The sequence below is a fragment of the Biomphalaria glabrata genome, chromosome 6 (assembly GCF_947242115.1).
Source record: "Biomphalaria glabrata chromosome 6, xgBioGlab47.1, whole genome shotgun sequence".
Lineage (NCBI taxonomy): Eukaryota > Metazoa > Mollusca > Gastropoda > Planorbidae > Biomphalaria > Biomphalaria glabrata.
This window is the reverse complement of record NC_074716.1, coordinates 22464595-22485470: the sequence shown is the minus strand read 5'-3', so window position 1 is coordinate 22485470 and position 20876 is coordinate 22464595. Positions and strand designations below refer to the sequence as shown.

Sequence of the window (20876 nt, the reverse complement as noted above, 5' to 3'; positions counted from 1 at the left end):
TCAATACTGCTTTCATTTTGTACTCCGGATACACCATAAGTGCTAACAATTTATAGTTTTTCCGCAATAAATGAAAATCTTTAATATTTAAAAAAAAAAAAGGAAATTACATTTTGTGATAAAAAAAAATATGCTGTATTTTAATCACTATTTAATACTTTTTTAGCTTCTATCTATAATATTACTGAAACGTTTCATCTTTTAGGCTTTAATAATGCTATTGTTGATAGATTGCCTCTTCAGATCAACTGCTACAGAAAGAACTATGATTGCTTTAAGTTCTCCAAACGGTAGAGTTATCTCTCTTGTCCATCCAGTCCTAGTTCTCTATTCCTTACTCTCAACGCCTCTCTCTTCTCTCTCGAAGCGACGGTCTTTCTTCCCACCTGCCGAGTTGTCTTTGCCTTACATTCAAGCATCAGTTCTGTGCCCCTGCTACTAGGGGACGTAAACGCGTACTGTTTTGAGTTGAAGTATTTTGTTCATCTGTGGTGAAGAGGAACTTAATGTGTATTTAATTCTTCATGTTTATTTCCAAATATTTGTGCGACCTTCATAAGGAATAGAGTGACTTTCTTTGCACTCAAGACTTCATCTAGTCACAACAGTTGTTTTTTTTTTTTTTTTATTCTATGATTTCTATTATCTCCCATTTATGTTGTTTTTTTTTGTTTGTTTGTTAGGACTCTGTCACCACCTGGCTTACATTTCCGTTATTGAAAATTGATATAAAAATATAAAAAAAACAACAATAAAATAATTAAAATCTGAGCATTTATTTTCATTTAAGAAACAGAAACCACAGAAGTCAAATATCAGATTGCTATTTGATTGACCTTCTCTTGCATGTATATCGGCCCACCCGCTGGTTTACTGATTTCACACAATTTAAAAACAAGTTACTTTTATACGTGACTAATTGTCTAATTTACAGCATACTATTCACCCTAACACTTGTTAATCGAAACAATTTTTTTTTAAAAATCGCGAGTAAACGCCCTTGTGTCTAGACACGTAGGAATTGTGCCACGTTGAAAGTCCACTGTAGAAGGGAGATAACTGACACAGGTAATGGGCTGATAATGAAGGAAATGTCATGTAATATATGACCAAGAAATGTGAAATTTCCTAATCATAAAACTTTGCCGCCGAGTTTGCTCTCTTTGGTTTCGTCTTGAGATATATTGCAGCGCAGTTGAAAACAGATCGCTCTTGGTATGTAATAATAGTCATCTTTATTTTAAAAGAGGTTTGTTTTTCTCAAACTATTACATAATCAATATTAAACTGTTCCAGTGGGCCGGAACTTCACGGTCTACAGTATCTACTATCCCATTAGATAGTCGCCTGGCCGTGCTTTATGCTCGCTGGACTGTCGTTCGGTTGTCTCGATAATCCAGGGTTCATCCCTTGCCCGCTGCCATATTCCGTCGTCCTGCAGGAGGTTTGGACTAGGGTGAAGATTATCTTCAACTCTGAAAGAAAATCCGAAATATGAAAAACATTTTACAAACATTTTTTTTTTTTACATATATGTAACAGAAGAACTGTTCTTCTGCCTGAATTATACATTTCTGCAACTCACAATGTAAACAAATCGCTAGTAGGCCGAATCTCCAGCAAGGGCGTGAACCTACGGGTAGTCCTCTGAGTTTACTAATGGACTGGATGCAAAAACTGAAAGTGAAAAAGAAAAAAAAAACAACAAACAAGGGGTGACTGGTCAAAATGAACACTATATTGTGACTCTATGACCTGGGAACACATCAACGATGTAGCTGGTGTTGAATGCTAGTAGTTTTGTCAACTATGTAGTCAATTGTGTGCTCTTTTCAACACTGTCAAATCAAATTTCTAAGCTTTGTTTCGCTTTGCAGTTACAGACCTATATATATATATATAGATATTTCTATGTCTATGCTTGAAGTACAAAAGTTGGCGACATTGATCTTTCAACTTGACGACGTTTTTTGTTTATTTTTCAACATTTCTCCTAGTCTCTGTTCATTTACTTGTATATAGCCACCACATTGCTTCATATCCCTTGTTCTTCTTTTTTTTTCCTCATACTGAATTTAATTGCATACATTTTATTGCAGAAAGAATGTAAAAGGGATTTTAAAAATTAAAGTGTAAACAAATAACGATGTCTATTAACTTTAATATTATAAAATCCGTAAATAATAATAAATAATCAATTAAATCATAATAAAAAGATGAATGGCTTGTTACTTACAGAAGCGAGAATTGACCGAAGGGAAGTGTCAAAGGGGAGGGAATCAGAGGGAGAGACTAACATGCTTTGGTTTTGTTTGTAAACAAAGATGAAAAGAAACAAATTGTTTCTCAAACACTCAACCTGTTCCTTCAGATGGGCTAACAACTTCAAGACCAGGTTCTGTTCACTTGCTAACGAGAAGTTAATTAGGTCTGAACAAGATGAATCCAGGGAAGATTTCGGTTCAACGGGCGCCTCAGTGGGTAATTATCTGTCCTGCGGTATCATAACTTTTCCCATTTTATGTATTTTTAAAAATTAAATTGCGCCAGTCAGGTCTAGATAAATGTGAACACGAGATGGCTGTATCCATGTTTTCATTTCACTGTGTGTGTGTTTGTGTGTCTGTGCTTAACTGGCCATTTTGAATTAAGTTTTTTTCTATATTTCCATATCCCCCCCCATTTTTTTTTCTCTTTTTTATTCGTAATGTTTCGCTTCTTAATTAGTTTTTTAGAAGCCCCCAAAATGGGAATAGCCGCTATAAGTTTTGTGTGGTCGTCCGTAGGTCCGTCCCTTTTAGATCGCAAAAACTAGAAAATCCAACATCATGATACAATTTAGATTTTTCAATGTTCTATGCAACAGCTACTTTATTCTGTACTGAAAGTAAAACTTTAATTTTTAAATTTATCAATGCAAGCAGTTTTTTAATGAAAATACACCATTTAAAAAAACTATTCACTATTAATAGTTTAAAAAAAACTTGGTAATTTATTTTAAAGTGCAGAGTAAATCTATGATTCGTTTGAAAAACAGAAATAATAATTTCATTAGATACTCATCTCCTCTCTCTTTCTGTCTCTGTCTCTCTCTCTCTCTATCTTTATCTTTCGCATCTTCTCTGTAAAATGAAGATAATGTTATTATATAATTGTTGCCAACTACTCTCAAAGTAATTTTTCACTCAAACGATTGTGAAGAGTACGACACTAAATGTCTTTCATTTACACACTAGTGCCAAAATGTTGCCAACCCTTAACGTACTTTAGTCATAGACTTTTTCCAGTATTGACTTATACATCTACATATACCGAGTCACTGACTAACATGCACTAACGTAAGATATCTATCAAATCAAGTTATGGCTAAAAGTCTCTACCTTCACAGTAACACAATCGACTTTATAGTCACTGGGCCTCTGCCTCTGTGGTTAAAGTGTAGCTAAAAGTCAGACCTCTTGTCAATTAGTTTGATAATAAGGTCAACATGGCACACCTTAGACCAATCAGTAAATCCCAACGAAGAGCCACTTATCCTTTTCAAAAGTTAATTATTAAACATTGAAGTTTATGACAATTTCAAAAAAAAAAAAAAAACGAATCTTATCAATATTTCAATATCCGTATAACAAAAAACAACAACAGGAAGTCACTCTTTTCGAGATAATCGCCGTGAGAATAGTCTCACCTCTTCTGGCAGACGACTTTGTACGTTAGAATAGTCTCCCCTTGAAACTACAAGAGGTATTAACCCTCTAGTTCTTTCATGTGAAAAAGATAAAGATTAACCTTTATGAGACTAGACTTGAGAATAGTCTCTGTTTGAAAGCCCATCTCTATACCAATTGAAGGCTTTAAATTTTGTTTCTTTCTCTTTTTTATGACTTTCTATGAACTGAAAGAACAATAGCTATGAAATAACACACACAAATCTCAACAGACAACTTCTAAGAAGCCTACTTGTGTACGCCTCTGATCAACGAGTAAGATCTATACACAAAGTGTTGAGTTCAAGAGAAATTGTTGCCATTACTGTTTTCAATTCTTACTCTCAGACTCTCAGCTGAGAATGTCTTCATGAATGGAAGGTGGGGGGGGGGGGTAGTAAACTATGGGCATTCATAGGAGGCTAGGTAGCTGTTATATAGAGCTTGGCTTATGAGCCGTGGGACCCGAGTTCGAATTCTGGGATTTTTAATTTTGGGATCTTAAGGGCACCTCTGAGTCCACCCAGCTATGAGTTTGGTAAATGTAAAAATGGTTGGTCGTTGTGCTGGTTACATGACACCGTGGGCCACTGAAGCAGTTGAACTTTGCATCATCTGCCCCATAGATCGCAAGGTCTGAAAGGAGAACTTGACTTATATATACAGTCATTTCATTTTATTCAGAAAGAATTATTTAAATCACTTAAATCTTCCACTATGTAACCAGTTGAATGAAACATTGATTCGCTACTATGAAATATTCCATCCAATCACAATACGAAGTAACTAGTTTTAAAATTTCCTTTTTTTTTTTTGGCCAACATGTTTGGTGTCAAATTGAGGTCATTTCACTTGTCATGTCAAACTTTCAATGACTTGTCACTTAAATGAACTCCTGTCAGAATGAGAGCTTTCCTTTCCACCCCACTTCAAACTTGTACTCCCCCACAACTCTTCACACCCACAACTAACTGATATCCAAGACTCTCTGATACCCACCCACAACTCTCTGATACCCACCCACAACTGATATCCAAGACTCTCTGATACCCACCCACAACTCTCTGATACCCACCCACAACTCTCTGATACCCACCCACAACTGATATCCAGCTTTTCCAAACCTACTTCTATCTAGCACCTACTTCCTATCTCTACTAACAAGCCTCTCAATGTGATTGTATGTAACGAACTATTTTCTTGTACTTGTAGTAAACTAACATGTGTGCATTCATACAAGCCACTCCAACCAAACCTGGAAAGACATATGTGGAAGGCACTATTTTCGAGCTAACCGCCTACGTTGTTTATAGAAGTGACTTTTGAGTCATTCTATGGTTGTGATTATTGCTTCAGAAGTAATCCATTTTTTCAGAAACTAGTGTCTATGCAACTATCTTGTGGTGATTAGAAATAGGTCTAAACGTTAACGTCTTACAAGTTGAAATATTGAAATAAAAGTTTTCTTCAACACATAGCCTTCTCATTGAGACTTGCTTTAGTTTAGAAACATAAGATAAATAGTCAATATGACAATTAACAAAAATAGCAAATGCTCTTATGCTTCGAAGTTATGTTAACAATGATAATGAAGTTTAACCATACATATCGGAGAATGTCACTCAAGTTTCAAAACTCTGCTTGTCTATGTGCAATAAGCCAACCAGTTATCGTTCCTGTTTCTACCCAAGCCAAACTTTGCCCGGCCTTCTTTCTCCCGCACTGTGTGATCTACGAGATGATGTGGAGTCATGTTTTACTTGGGCTAACTTGTTATTTATACGACTACATAGTTGTGCCAGGTCGCTCAAGATCATGTCTGGTGCAGCAGGCAATTAAACACTTGTAGAAGGATAGATTGGTTGTTGAAGTTTATAGGCTACACTCTTTCTGACATTCAGTCCAATATGACTAGAACCTATAGTACTTACTCTTTCTGACATTCAGTCCAATATGACTAGAACCTATAGTACTTACTCTTTCTGACATTCAGTCTTGTATGACTAGAACCTATAGTACTTACTCTTTCCGACATTCAGTCCAATATGACTAGAACCTATAGTTCTTACTCTTTCCGACATTCAGTCTTGTATGACTAGAACCTATAGTACTTGCTCTTTCCGACATTCAGTCTTGTATGACTAGAACCTATAGTACTTACTCTTTCCGACATTCAGTCTTGTATGACTAAAATCTATAGTACTTACTCTTTCTGACATTCAGTCTTGTATGACTAAAATCTATAGTACTTACTCTTTCTGACATTCAGTCTTGTATGACTAAAATCTATAGTACTTACTCTTTCTGACATTCAGTCTGGTATGACTAGAACCTATAGTACTTACTCTGTCGTGGAAGCTCAGCACAAAGTCTAGGCAAAGAAAATACCTACCACACGTGACCTTCATCTACTGTATTCCTTCTTTAAATTATTTTGAGCCTTAAGTCGGAACATATATTTACAATTTTTAATTGGTTACCTATTTTGTCTTAATTGCGATTATGTGTGGTGTACTATAATACCCATAGTTGTTTTTTTTATTTGATTACTTTTCCTTTCGCCTGCCTGCCAATTCCTGACCTACTATATGTGCCTGGCTTTATATGTGTAGGGGCCTACTGGTACTACATACCGGCTACGCCTGTTGATTTGTTCCACGCAGACATGCTTTTAAGGAAAATAATGCATTTTTGGACGGTCCGCATTAAAATGCCCCCTCCCCCAAACAAACATCTTCTAAAGAGGTCAAAAGAACCTGTGTACAAAATTTCATGCAAATCCGTCCCGAGGTTTTAGAAATTTGTTCCTGATAAATGAATCAGTGGTATTTTTCAAACAGATAATTAGGCTATATAACTGCTTCCTGTCTTCGTGTCTCTGTCTTGCTGTCTCAATGTGTCTTACTCTCACACCCTAACCCGATTATTTAGAACTAATTGTCTAGTTGGTTACTTTTTGTTTATCTTGTCTATGTCAATGAAGAATTGTGCGAAGTTTCAGCATGATCCGAAAATGGGTTGGGGGGGGGGGGGAAATAACGTGTACACACTTTTTACCAGACAGACAGAGTGAGCTGATTTTAACTTTGTACAAACACGCAGTATTAGGTCACACCGCAAAAATCCTGTGGGCTTAGGTCACATAATAAATCATGTAATATTTTGTCATATCACAACATCACTTGATCATAGCTCACATACAAAATAAGAACGCGATCTTAGGTCACATTACAAAATCACGTAATATTTATTCACACCGAAATAAAATCCCATGATCTTAGGTCACACCACATAATCATGTCAATTTAATTTCAATCACTAAATCACGTGATCTCAGGTCACATCGCAAAAACACGTGATCTCAGGTCACATCACAAAATCACGTGATCTTAGGTCACTCTTGTTGTTTAAAAGTAGAGCACAGTTAAGTGTCAGTGTCATTACGTCTGGTGGACAGCCCAAGTAGTTGTCAAGTACTCTTGTATCCCATGCATAGCGTGAGCGCCCACTCCTCCCATTTCCTCACTCACTCTACGTTCCTCCTTAACTCCATGTCGCAGCTTGCCCCACAGTGACCAAGCTAGCCCATTCTTAGTGACACTTCAAACCTGCACATTCTGACGACATTCTCGCCTGCTCCAAGATTTATATCCTGGAGTTGTCTGCTCCTGACAAGCGGTATATGTAATATATCAACTGTGGAAGATGGCGTCTGTCTATTTGGTCACTTTGGTTGTGACTTTACTAGTGTTGTGTAAGTTGTATGCAAATGTTGTTTAACTTATTCTAATAGTATTTATCTATATTGAAATTGTTACTGTTTTCAGACATCGTTGTAAAGTAGTTACAAACATAAAGCAAGTCGATACAAATATTTCTTTATGTTAGAATGTCTTAGCTTGTGATATGAGGTCAGAACCTTGAAGTTATCAAACTGGATCTTTAATTAATCTGATGCTATTGGGTCAGATCCTTGAAGTTATGAAACTGGATCTTTAATTAATCTGATGCTATTGGGTCAGATCCTTGAAGTTATGAAACTGGATCTTTAATTAATCTGATGCTATTGGGTCAGATCCTTGAAGTTATGAAACTGGATCTTTAATTAATCTGATGCTATTGGGTCAGATCCTTGAAGTTATGAAACTGGATCTTTAATTAATCTGATGCTATTGGGTCAGATCCTTGAAGTTATGAAACTGGATCTTTAATTAATCTGATGCTATTGGGTCAGATCCTTGAAGTTATGAAACTGGATCTTTAATTAATCTGATGCTATTGGGTCGGATCCTTGAAGTTATGAAACTGGATCTTTAATTAATCTGATGCTATTGGGTCAGATCCTTGAAGTTATGAAACTGGATCTTTAATTAATCTGATGCTATTGGGTCAGATCCTTGAAGTTATGAAACTGGATCTTTAATTAATCTGATGCTATTGGGTCGGATCCTTGAAGCTATGATACTGTATCTTTTGTTAATCCGATGCCATTGGGTCAGATTCTTTTGCCTTCCGAAACTATAGGGTCGGATTCTTTGTTTCACTGCAAGCTAGAGGTTACATATAGTCGAAAATCGATACTGATTTGTGACTTGCACATCTTCTGTAGTAACATCTAGTTGTTGTTTTTTAATGGTTCTCATACAATGCTGCTTGTAACTGACAGAAAGATTGATTATTAGTTGATTATTTAAGTCACACACTGCTGATACTATTGTTTGTTTTTAAATGCTATGAAAAAGATTAAAAACAGGAACACAATTCTGGCAGATACCAATCTCAGAACACGAAACATCAGCTGGACTCTAGTGTCCTTCACCTACGTTAGGAAGCATTAGTGTGCTTACATTACTTGTTCTAATCTACCGTGTCTCACGGTCTAATGGCTTTTTATCATTTCTTAAGGTCATTGTGTCGTGAATGAAATACAAGATAGAAATAAAAAAAAAACAACTAAAGTAATTCTATTAGACCTCATCTTAAGAGACTTGAACGCGATCAATACAAAATAAAACATAAATGTCTTCAACCAGTTTTGTGTATTATTTATGTGAAAATGATACAATAAAAAAACAGGCTACGACATATGTCTTCAATACAAAGTTTTATATATACTAAAAAGATTGAAAGAACATCAGACTACCAGCGGATAATGTTGTCATGACAATAAAACAAATTATTTTATACTTTTGTGTGTTCATAAAAAGCTATACAAAGATAAATGAGTCTGGCATTTTGAGAGTTGGTTTGGTGTTGAAGCTTCATGGCAGTACATCACCGTCTGACCAGAGGTCAGCGTGATCTAGATTCAGGACATAGAAACCGGACGATAGATTTATTTCAAGCAAAGTTTCACATCAAGTGCGATTGATTGTAGTATTTATTTAGTGTTTATCATGGAACCAATTCTGTGTAAAAGGCTCGATCATAAACCATGTATTTTTTTATTATTCTGAAGTCTGTCACTCCTTGTCATTGTAACTCTTTACGACATGACTTCAAACTTCAAACCTCCTACTAAAGAAATATCTGTCCAAGTTATATCTTATTGTATCATGACTTTAAACCTCTTACTAAAGAATTATCTGGCCAAGTTATATCTTATTGTATCATGACTTTAAACCTCTTACTAAAGAAATATCTGGCCAAGTTATATCTTATTGTATCATGACTTTAAACCTCTTACTAAAGAAATATCTGGCCAAGTTATATCTCTTTGTATCATGACTTCAAACCTCTTACTAAAGAAATATCTGTCCAAGTTATATCTTATTGTATCATGACTTTAAACCTCTTACTAAAGAAATATCTGTCCAAGTTATATCTTATTGTATCATGACTTTAAACCTCTTACTAAAGAAATATCTGTCCAAGTTATATCTTATTGTATCATGACTTTAAACCTCTTACTAAAGAAATATCTGTCCAAGTTATATCTTATTGTATCATGACTTTAAACCTCTTACTAAAGAAATATCTGTCCAAGTTATATCTTATTGTATCATGACTTTAAACCTCTTACTAAAGAAATATCTGTCCAAGTTATATCTTATTGTATCATGACTTTAAACCTCTTACTAAAGAAATATCTGTCCAAGTTATATCTTATTGTATCATGACTTTAAACCTCTTACTAAAGAAATATCTGGCCAAGTTATATCTCTTTGTATCATGACTTCAAACCTCTTACTAAAGAAATATCTGTCCAAGTTATATCTTATTGTATCATGACTTTAAACCTCTTACTAAAGAAATATCTGTCCAAGTTATATCTTATTGTATCATGACTTTAAACCTCTTACTAAAGAAATATCTGTCCAAGTTATATCTTATTGTATCATGACTTTAAACCTCTTACTAAAGAAATATCTGTCCAAGTTATATCTTATTGTATCATGACTTTAAACCTCTTACTAAAGAAATATGTTCAAACCTCTTACTAAAGAAATATCTGGCCAAGTTATATTATTGTATCATAACTTCAAACCACCTACTGAAGAAATATCTGGCCAAGTTATATCTCATTGTATCATGACTTCAAACCTTCTACTAAAGTAATATCTGGCCAAGTTATATCTCATTGTATCATGACTTCAAACCTCTTACTAAAGAAATATGTTCAAACCTCTTACTAAAGAAATATCTGGCCAAGTTATATCTCATTGTATCATGACTTCAAACCTTCTACTAAAGAAATATCTGGCCAAGTTATATCTCTTTGTATCATGAATTCAAACCTTCTACTAAAGAAATATCTGGCCAAGTCATAGATGCTTGCTACTGAGCCTGATAGCGAGGGCTAATGTTATGGCTTTTTACTTCGCCTGGGAAAAATTATTGTGAGAAAGAGGAAATACACTTTGTTATTGTAATACTAAGGTTTGTCTTCGAGTCCGAAGATTAATGAGAAATGCAGTATTTCCAGTCTAGACACATGTACTTTGACCTCTCAGACGACTGAACAATTTTTTTTCTTATTGTTTTTAGCTGCCCAAGAAGACTCTGCCAGTGCCATCAACAATGACCCTCCCAACCCACAAGACGAATGTTGCGCCTGTGGTCACGCTATGTACACAGTGGAGTTTAAAGGGCTTTGGTCAAGAAATACTCACCCTAAAGGATTTATTGAGGACAAATGTAAGTAGTAATCACTTTAGATTTTGTAAACCTCCTTTTTGTGGCTCATTTAAATGCTTTCATACTAGGAGTAGAATAATTTCCCTATCCCTTAGTCTGTTCGACCGTTGGGGGCACCACACAAGATTTGTCGACCGTCTTTCTCCATTCCTCTCTGTCTTTTGCCTACACTAACAACGAAAGCTGAAGCTTACAAGTTGTACCAAAGTTGTACCTAAAAGTTATACCTAAAAGTTGTACCAAAGTTGTACCTAAAAGTTATACCTAAAAGTTATACCTAAAAGTTGTACCAAAGTTGTACCTAAAAGTTATACCTAAAAGTTGTACCAAAGTTGTGCCTAAAAGTTATACCTAAAAGTTGTACCAAAGTTGTACCTAAAAGTTATACCTAAAAGTTATACCTAAAAGTTATACCTAAAAGTTATACCAAAGTTGTACCTAAAAGTTATACCTAAAAGTTGTACCAAAGTTGTACCTAAAAGTTATACCTAAAAGTTGTACCAAAGTTGTACCTAAAAGTTATACCTAAAAGTTATACCTAAAAGTTGTACCAAAGTTGTACCTAAAAGTTATACCTAAAAGTTATACCTAAAAGTTGTACCAAAGTCATGTATGGAAGAGCTACCAACTTCTTCACTTGTCGCAGACTGGGTTAGGAAAGTCTTTTCTGAGAAGTAATTTCTCTTTTGCATTTAGCGTATTGTTTAGCAGATACAGTTTCATTTAAAATTTTGGTTCTATATTTTTTTTTTAAATAAATTTAGATTCCATTAGAATAACTAAAAAAACAAAAATTGCATAATTAAAACCATTGCGTCTGCTATAAGGAAGCGTCAGTGTTAGGGAATGCATCAGTCTCGTTTATGTAATATCACAAGTGACAACACTAGAAAGGATCTAGGAATTTCGTGCAATAATGCACCTTTGTGAGAACCATCTAGCTAGTCGCGACTTGTCTCTTATGTTCATCTACCTTCTACTATTATTATATCATTATTTTCATTGTTCCACGTGAATATCTTCTTTGATATTGTGTATGACGTCACGTCATTCCCTACAGTTTCACAAAATGTGTGAATTAAAAATCTAAATCAACCTCCGCAGTCTTGTACACGAAACAATCTATTGATTAGAACAAAACTGATCTCAGCCAAAGCTGGACAAACCACACTGTGTTTAAGTACTTGTGTGAACTGCCCCCTTCTCAAAGTATTCTCCACTGACAGATCATGAAACTGTGGACAAGTGAACAATTAGTGAGACATGTCTACGTAGGAGGTAGTTTCAGAAATAGATACCTTGGAAATGGAAAGATTTAATGTTCAATCGAACAAGTTTCACATCAATGTTTATTGTTGTTTTTATTTGGATTTGAGATTCATATAAATCGTCATATTATCTTAGCTTATAAAATACAGACGTTCCTTCCAAAAGAGACATAGTTTCTATATTGTGTAGTGTGTATCGAGATCAAAGAACAAAAGAAATGAAAGACAATCATGGTCACGTGTTACATGTAACTAAACAGTTTTGGTTCATTATTTTTGACTACATGAATTGTAAGGAAACAGGACTATTGAATTTTTTAAAAATCAGATATTGGAAATTAAAGAACCTTTGATGATTGAGTGACATAAATATGTTATTAAAGAAAGAGCTCTTATTTCACTTATGTTTAGTTTCCTATGTTGTAGTCACAGGCCTACATGATTTGTTTCCATCCTTTGTTGGCTGTAGACGTCCGCCATTAAGTCCATTTTTAAGGCATCGTAGCTAATCCTGGTTTACTGTTTAGAAGGATCGTTGTATGAAGTTATAGGTAGAGAAATATTGTAGGAAGTTGTAGGTAGAGCAATGTCGTAGGAAGTTGTAGGTAGAGCATTGTTGTAGGAAGTTGTAGGTAGAGCAATGTTGTAAGAAGTTGTAGGTAGAGAAATATTGTAGAAAGTTGTAGGTAGAGAAGTGTTGTAGGAAGTTGTAGGTAGAGAAATGTTGTATGAAGTTATAGGTAGAGAAATGTTGCAGGAAGTTGTAGGTAGAGAAATGTTGTAGGAAGTTGTAGGTAGAGAAATTTTGTATGAAGTTATAGGTAGAGAAATGTTGTACGAAGTTGTAGGTAGAGAAATGTTGTATGACGTTATAGGTAGAGAAATGTTGTAAGAAGTTGTAAGTAGAGAAATGTTGCAGGAAGTTGTAGGTAGAGAAATGTTGTAAGAAGTTGTAGGTAGAGAAATGTTGTAAGAAGTTGTAAGTAGAGAAATGTTGTAAGAAGTTGTAAGTAGAGAAATGTTGTAAGAAGTTGTAGGTAGAGCATTGTTGTAAGACGTTGTAGGTAGAGCAATGTTGTAGGAAGTTGTAAGTAGAGAAATGTTGTAGAAAGTTGTAGGTAGAGAAATGTTGTAGGAAGTTGTAGGTAGAACAATGTTGTGGGAAGTTGTAGGTAGAGCAATGTTGTAGGAAGTTGTAGTTAGAGCAATGTTGTGGGAAGTTGTAGGTAAAGAAATGTTGTAAGAAGTTGTAGGTAGAGCATTGTTGTAGGAAGTTATAGGTAGATAAATGTTGTAAGAAGTTGTAGGTAGAGAAACGTTGTAGAAAGTTGTAGGTAGAGAAATTTTGTAAGAAGTTGTAAGTAGAGAAATGTTGTAGAAAGTTGTAGGTAGAGAAATTTTGTAAGAAGTTGTAAGTAGAGAAATGTTGTAGGAAGTTGTAGGTAGAGAAATGTTGTAGGAAGTTGTAGGTAGAGCAATGTTGTAAGAAGTTGTGGGTAGAGCATTGTTGTAAGACGTTGTAGGTAGAGCTATGTTGTAGGAAGTTGTAAGTAGAGAAATGTTGTAGAAAGTTGTAGGTAGAGAAATGTTGTAGAAAGTTGTAGGTAGAGCATTGTTGTAAGATGTTGTAGGTTTAGCAATGTTGTAGGAAGTTGTAGGTAGAGCATTGTTGTAAGAAGTTATAGGTAGATAAATGTTGTAGGAAGTTGTAGGTAGAGAAATGTTGTAGAAAGTTGTAGGTATAGAAATTTTGTAAGAAATTGTAAGTAGAGAAATGTTGTAGGAAGTTGTAGGTAGAGAAATGTTGTAAGAAGTTGTAAGTAGAGAAATGTTGTAGGAAGTTGTAGGTAGAGCAATGTTGTAGGAAGTTGTAGGTAGAGAAATGTTGTAAGAAGTTGTAGGTAGAGCATTGTTGTAAGAAGTTGTAGGTAGAGAAATGTCTTAAGAAGTTGTAGGTAGAGCATTGTTGTAAGAAGTTGTAGGTAGAGAAATGTTGTAAGAAGTTGTAGGTAGAGCATTGTTGTAAGAAGTTGTAGGTAGAGAAATGTTGTAAGAAGTTGTAGGTAGAGCATTGTTGTAAGAAGTTGTAGGTAGAGAAATGTTGTAAGAAGTTGTAGGTAGAGAAATGTTGTAAGAAGTTGTAGGTAGAGCAATGTTGTAGGAAGTTGCACGTAGTATTAAGACAGATACGAGGGATACCAACTTTTACCAAGGGGCACCAATAAGTCCATTATTATTTCATTCTCTCTACAGATTCGTACCAACTCCATTGGTCAAATATTGTAGGAGCCACCCATGGTACTGACTACAGAATCTGGGAATATGGTCAGTATGCCAGTCGAGCGGTCAAGGAAGTCTGTGAATATGGGTCATCAAGATCTCTTGAAAATGAGATGAAAGAAAATGTAAGTAAATAAATATACAATGTTGACTCAATGTGAATCATTGACTGAATGTGAGTCATTGCCTGAATGTGAGTCATTGACTAAATGTGAGTCATTGACTGAATGTGAGTCGTTGACTGAATGTAAATCATTGACTGAATGTGAGTCATTGATTGACTGAATGTAAATCATTGACTGAATGTGGAGTGATTGTCTGAATGTGAGTCATTGGCTGAATGTGGAGTGATTGCCTGAATGTGAGTCATTGACTGAATGTGAGTCATTGACTGAATGTGAGCCATTAACTGAATGTGAGTCATTGACTGAATGTAAATCATTGACTGAATGTAAATCATTGACTGAATGTAAATCATTGACTGAATGTGAATCATTGACTAAATGTCAATCATTGCCTGGATACGAATCATTGGCTGAATGTGAGTCATTGGCTGAATGTGAGTCATTGACTGAATGTAGCTATTGCGTTGTAGATGGTGGTTTACACGTAGCACCAAACTGCTGGTAGACAACTCAACCGCTGTAGACATATTATATCTGAACTTCTACAACTTGAAATAACTTGACTAGCTCTTCTCAACTAGAGATGAAATGCAATCAATATATGAAGCTTTAGAAATAATATAAAATGGTATTTTGAACAAAATCTAACTCCCTACAGAAACACGTCTTTTCACGCTGTCTTTCTGGAGTCGTCTGTCGTAACTAAGCCCGTCGACTGCCGCTTCTCTTGCATCATTCACTACCAATCGCTAACACACTCCATAACATATTGAACATCCAATGAATCAACAGTAGTTCAGTCAATTACTAAATACTTAAACGAATTAGACCAGTACGTTTTTCACTTCCCGTATGTCATACTCAAGCAAAGTGTATATTCATGCTCTGCTTTGTTACCGAAATAACTTGGAGTAGGCTTACATAAAACTACGCAAGATTCACATCGGTACTATCTTCTGGTTTCTGCTGATAACTTGATGATGACATTCCAGACCTGGATCCTGGATAGCTAAACTTATTTTTAATATTTGAAAAAAAAAGTTTCAAGGAAGATTGGAAATAAAGTGTATTCAAAAGTTCACTCATAAAAATTGACGCTGTTTTTATTTCGATCATTCACTTTTCAATTCGCTTGCTCGTTTGTTTGTTTGGTGATTGTATATGTTGTTGTTTTTTTCTGTTTTTTTATATCTGGAGGTTTGCAAAAAAAATACTCTAAAAAAACAATAAGGCTTATATTAGGCGTACTTATATCAATTAGTTTAGATCAGTCGTGTAATTAAATTTGTAATAGATTTAGACTAACAAAAAATAAATTTATAAAAATAATTAAAAAAAAAAAAGGAACGACCTAAATTCGAACTTGTGGGATAAAGCCTTCTCATGCTTCTCAAGCCAACGCGGCAACCAATCTGCTAGCGAAGATTGTACAATCATGGAAGATTTTATTGTTTAATTAATTTTTTATTGAGCTTATACCACCACTTCAGTCAAGTACTATTTCTTTCCCTTGTTTGAGAAAACACACAAAGTAATTTATTACCAATAGTTAATTAACTAATTGGTTAAATTTTTTTAATTGATTAGTGTGTTTTCAGGTAAAAGAAATAATTGTGCAAAATTCCAGCTTGATCCGAGATTGGGTATGGAAGAAATAACGTGTACAAACTTTTGGGCAGACAGACAGACAGAGTGAGTTGATATCAGCTTTGTACAGACTCAGAGCCATGCTATTATGAAGAAAACGTATAGAAAAGTATTAGTGATTATTATTATTATTAATGATAAGTGTGTGTGTGTGTATGCGTGTATGTCTATGTGCAAATGAGAAGAAAAGGACAACTTTATTGTGTATGTTTGATGAGAGGCACTCCTTGTTGTTTGGCTAATTGATTGATGTCTTATCCTGAATCTTGTGTGATGAAACCACTGATTAAATTGTCACGCCAGTATGTAGAGTTACAAATGCAAGCATGGAAAGACAAACAGACACAGAGGCAGCCGCATGGACACGCCAACGTCACACACATACACAGCGCTCGAATATCACACTGCCTACCATGCGTGATTAGTCCTTTGAGAAGTGGACTATCAGCCTTGCGGAAAACATACCAACAGAAGTTGAGACCTTTCTACCTTGGTTGTCACTGTCCATCTGCATCTGCAGGATGTCGTGCTATAATATGATTCCCAAAAGACCAAAGTAAACAAAATGCTAGGTACTTGGGACCTGCCCAGTAAAAGATGTGGATAATATTCCAAGACAAAAGAAGAAGAAGAAATCCAATACTCTTATTGTGGTTCTTGCTCAGCCAGAGAAATCTGAAGATCGACGCGTGTTTCTGCGAGAGTCAAGTTTCAGCTTTGAAACAAATAGAAGTGAGAAGTGAAAGTGAAACAAATGATCTAGACTAGACTCTCAGGGCAGTTGTCAATCTAGACCAGACTCTCAGGGCAGTTGTCAATCAAGCGACTTAACTCCTATTTACTTGAAACAAATGATCTAGACTAGACTCTCAGGGCAGTTGTCAATCTAGACTAAATTCTCAGGGCAGTTGTCAATCAAGCGACTTAACTCCTATTTACTTGAAACAAAAGTCATACAGGACTCAACAGTTCTATAGTGTCCATAAAATAAAAGATTGTCCTTTTCTGTGTATTTGACGTTCATTAGACACACAAACATCTAAAACACATTTTACCGACACCCATTTTTAGTTTAGAAGGACCATGAATACCGATAACATCTGACAAGGCAAACATAAGAAGAGATGGCTTCTTTTTGGAAGAGTTTCCTGTGATATACACTTCAGAAAGATAAAGTTGCTAGCTTGGTAGAGAATCTTTCCCCTCCCCCCCCCCCACCCCATTATCTCCCCTGCTCACTGCCCTCTTAGTTCCTACTTATTATATACCTATAACTAACATATGCCCAAAAAAATGTCCAGACACCGTTCAGTACATCTAGACTTTCAGAGTCTTGGTGCTAATAGATTACAAAGTTACTTTACTCTTAGCTCGCGGTTGTTTGAGAAACCTGTCTTTTCCACCCGCCCATCTCATCAGCCACTAGTTATCGGCCTTCATTCAGGGAAGGTAAAAAATGCGAAAAGCTGTTAGGGTATGGAACTCACTGAGACATGTGCAGCCGAGATTGTTGGACCCCAACCTGCTGCCAGAGTTGATTGGGAAATTGTCCAAGTGACGGAATAATTGGATGACTGATATTCCCGAGCATTTTCACTCGTCTACGATGTCAGCGTGAGATGTTGATTTGATAGCTTTAAGATTATCGCTTTTAAATGTGGTGTTTTTTTTTAAAGCAATAATTCTATTAGAATAAATAAGCCTTTATTAATTACTTCATAAAGTATGTGAATACAAGGACACTTCAAGCCATTATTATTCTTTTGTTGGTAATACCGGTATTGAATGTTTGTCCCCCAGGTATAAGTGCTTCTAGTTCATTCTCTCCAAGTTAGCGAAAACCTTACGTTCAGTACAAACAATGTCTCTTCTAGCTTCACTACAAACAATGTCTCTTCTAGCTTCACTACAAACAATGTCTCTCTAGCTTCACTACAAACAATGTCTCTTCTAGCTTCACTACAAACAATGTCTCTTCTAGCTTCACTACAAACAATGTCTCTTCTAGCTTCATAAAAACAATGTCTCTCTAGCTTCACTACAAACAATGTCTCTCTAGCTTCACTAAAAACAATGTCTCTTCTAGCTTCACTACAAACAATGTCTCTTCTAGCTTCACTACAAACAATGTCTCTTCTAGCTTCACTACAAACAATGTCTCTCTAGCTTCACTACAAACAATGTCTCTTCTAGCTTCACTACAAACAATGTCTCTTCTAGCTTCACTACAAACAATGTCTCTCTAGCTTCACTACAAACAATGTCTCTCTAGCTTCACTACAAACAATGTCTCTATAAAGATAAATACTAAACATCAAATCACAGTCCTACCTTTATTATAATATTTCACATTTCTAATTAACACACACCAATATCACCAATTGTCTCCTATTCCAGTACACCTAATTTTGTATTTAGAATCATGCTATGAAAAAAACTAAAATATTTCTAGTCAAGGTAGATAGACATGTGTAGCCTGATTATTTAATGTTGGCTTTCATGTCATATATATATGTAGGACGTAATCATCCTCTCTTTTGAAGTAACGCCTGTATTATATAAGATACTAGACATATGTTACCCGCGACCCGCGGGTCTTTATTTGCGCATTACTGTCGATATAGTCACTGAGAGTGTTTTGTAAACAATTAAACGAAATAATAATGTAATAAGTAAAGCGAATGTGTCAATGTAAAAATAGTGTGAATGAAGCTATCAAATCAAAATAGCTAATAGGCTTAAATCCTTTTTTTCAACTTAAAACATTTGCTTTTAGGCCTACATATATAGATAGACTAAATTTTGTATGTTCATGTGTATAAAGTAGATCTTGAGGTAGATATAGATCTAGACTAATCTAGAGTTAAACATTGGCTTTTATAGAGTTCATTCTGTGCTACGCATGCGTGAACTTTTTTGCATGAATGAATATAGGCCTATCTCAACACCGCTACGCAGCTTTAGCGAACAGCGAACGAATGTATTAAAAATGCGTTAGAAAAACAAATTTGAATGTTAATTTGATTAAAATATGAAATGAATGGACAATAATTAGTATGTTTATGTGTTAAAGCATAAAACTATATTTGCGAAAAGAAGTTTTATCATCTTAGAGTTCAATAAGAGTTTTAGACCTAGGCCTAGGCCTAGGAATAGACTCAGTAGAGAGATGTGTTAATGTGTAACCATTTGGTAATAGTAATGTCTAATGAAAGAATGTTCGCCAGAAAATCTGTAGTCACAGATATCAGGTACTAATTTATGTAAAAAATGCTTCTGAATAATCTAGTGGATTGGATTTAGATGTATGTTAAACGTAGCTAATGATCCTTTCACGTTATTTCTCTTTCGCTACGAAAATAAAATTAGTTTTGCGAAAATGGGTTTACCCGAAGTCGATACATTCTTATCTATTAAAAACGAAAAGAGCGATAGCTTTGTTAAATGAATGGGATTATAAAGTGAACAATTAAACGAAATAATATTTAGTACGCGATTCATGAATGAATATAGATCTAGGCCTATCTCAACTCGGCTTCGCAGCTTTCGTAGATGAATGTAGCTTTAGAAAACCAAATTTGAATGTTTATTTGATCAAAATATGAAGTGAATGGACTTTAATTAATATGTTTATGTGTTAAAGTATAAAACTATCTGTGCGAAGAGAAGTTTTATCATCTTAGTGTTGAATTAGAGTTTTAGATCTAGGGATGGGATTATAAAGTAACAATTAAACGAAATAATTTTTAGTACGCGATTCATGAATGAATATAGATCTAGGCCTTTAACTCGGCTTCGCAGCTTTCGTAAACGAATGTAGCTTTAGAAAACCAAATTTGAATGTTTATTTGATCAAAATATGAAATGAATGGACTTTAATTAATATGTTTATGTGTTAAAGTATAAAACTACCTGTGCGAAGAGAAGTTTTATCACCTTAGAGTTGAATTAGAGTTTTAGATCTAGGGATGGGATTATAAAATAAACAATTAAACGAATTAATATTTAGTACGCGATTCATTACGGTATTGTCTAATGAAAGAATGTTCGTCAGGAAATCTGTAGTCACAGATATAAGGAACTAATTTATGTAAAAAATGCTTTTGAAACACAAAATTGAAGGTTAATTTTATTATATAATGCAATCAATGGATCTTCTTTTGTATTTTCATGTGTCAAAGTAAAAAACTATCTGCGCAAAGTGTATTTCTTAAAATTAGATCTAGGTCTAAATCCTTTCTATCTTTTCTTATGTCAACATTGTAGACATGGCCTAGATCCATAAATACTATAGCTGTAATAGAGTCGGACAACTATATTTTTTTTTTGAGGGTCTTAAGTTTGTTTTAGGGCTACAATACATACACTACGGTCTAAGTTGGTACCCAAGGAACATTCCTGCCTAGTTTTATCAAGATTGGTCAAGCGGTTTTGATGTCTATAAGTAACATACATCACTTTATTTTTTTTTTGAGGGTCTTAAGTTTGTTTTAGGGCTACAATACATACACTACGGTCTAAGTTGGTACCCAAGGAACATTCCTGCCAAGTTTTATCAAGATTGGTCAAGCGGTTTTGATGTCTATAAGTAACATACAAATATCCATACATACCCCTCACATTCTACTTTATAATATAGACTAGACATATGTTACCCGCGACCCGCGGGTCTTTATTTGCGCATTACTGTCGATATAGTCACTGTCATAGTG

The 20876-nt window shown here is 34.9% G+C and overlaps 1 protein-coding gene across 9 annotated transcripts in view; it reads left to right on the top strand.

Moving 5' to 3' along the window:
• Nucleotides 1–20876, top strand: part of LOC106078023 (spondin-1) — a 216923-nt gene that overhangs the window by 178055 nt on the left and 17992 nt on the right. For 7 of the 9 annotated variants that reach the window (XR_008778654.1, XM_056033652.1, XM_056033653.1 and 4 more), the window contains exons 6-7: nt 10695–10844; nt 14366–14517. Coding sequence is in view for 8 of the 9 variants with exons in the window: in XM_056033652.1 (XP_055889627.1) it covers nt 10695–10844; nt 14366–14517 (302 nt within the window). In the remaining variant the exon portion in view is untranslated. Of the gene's footprint in view, nt 1–450; nt 599–7120; nt 7462–10694; nt 10845–14365; nt 14518–20876 lie in introns of those variants that run through there. The other 2 variants (XM_056033658.1, XM_056033659.1) reach the window with 2 other exon arrangements.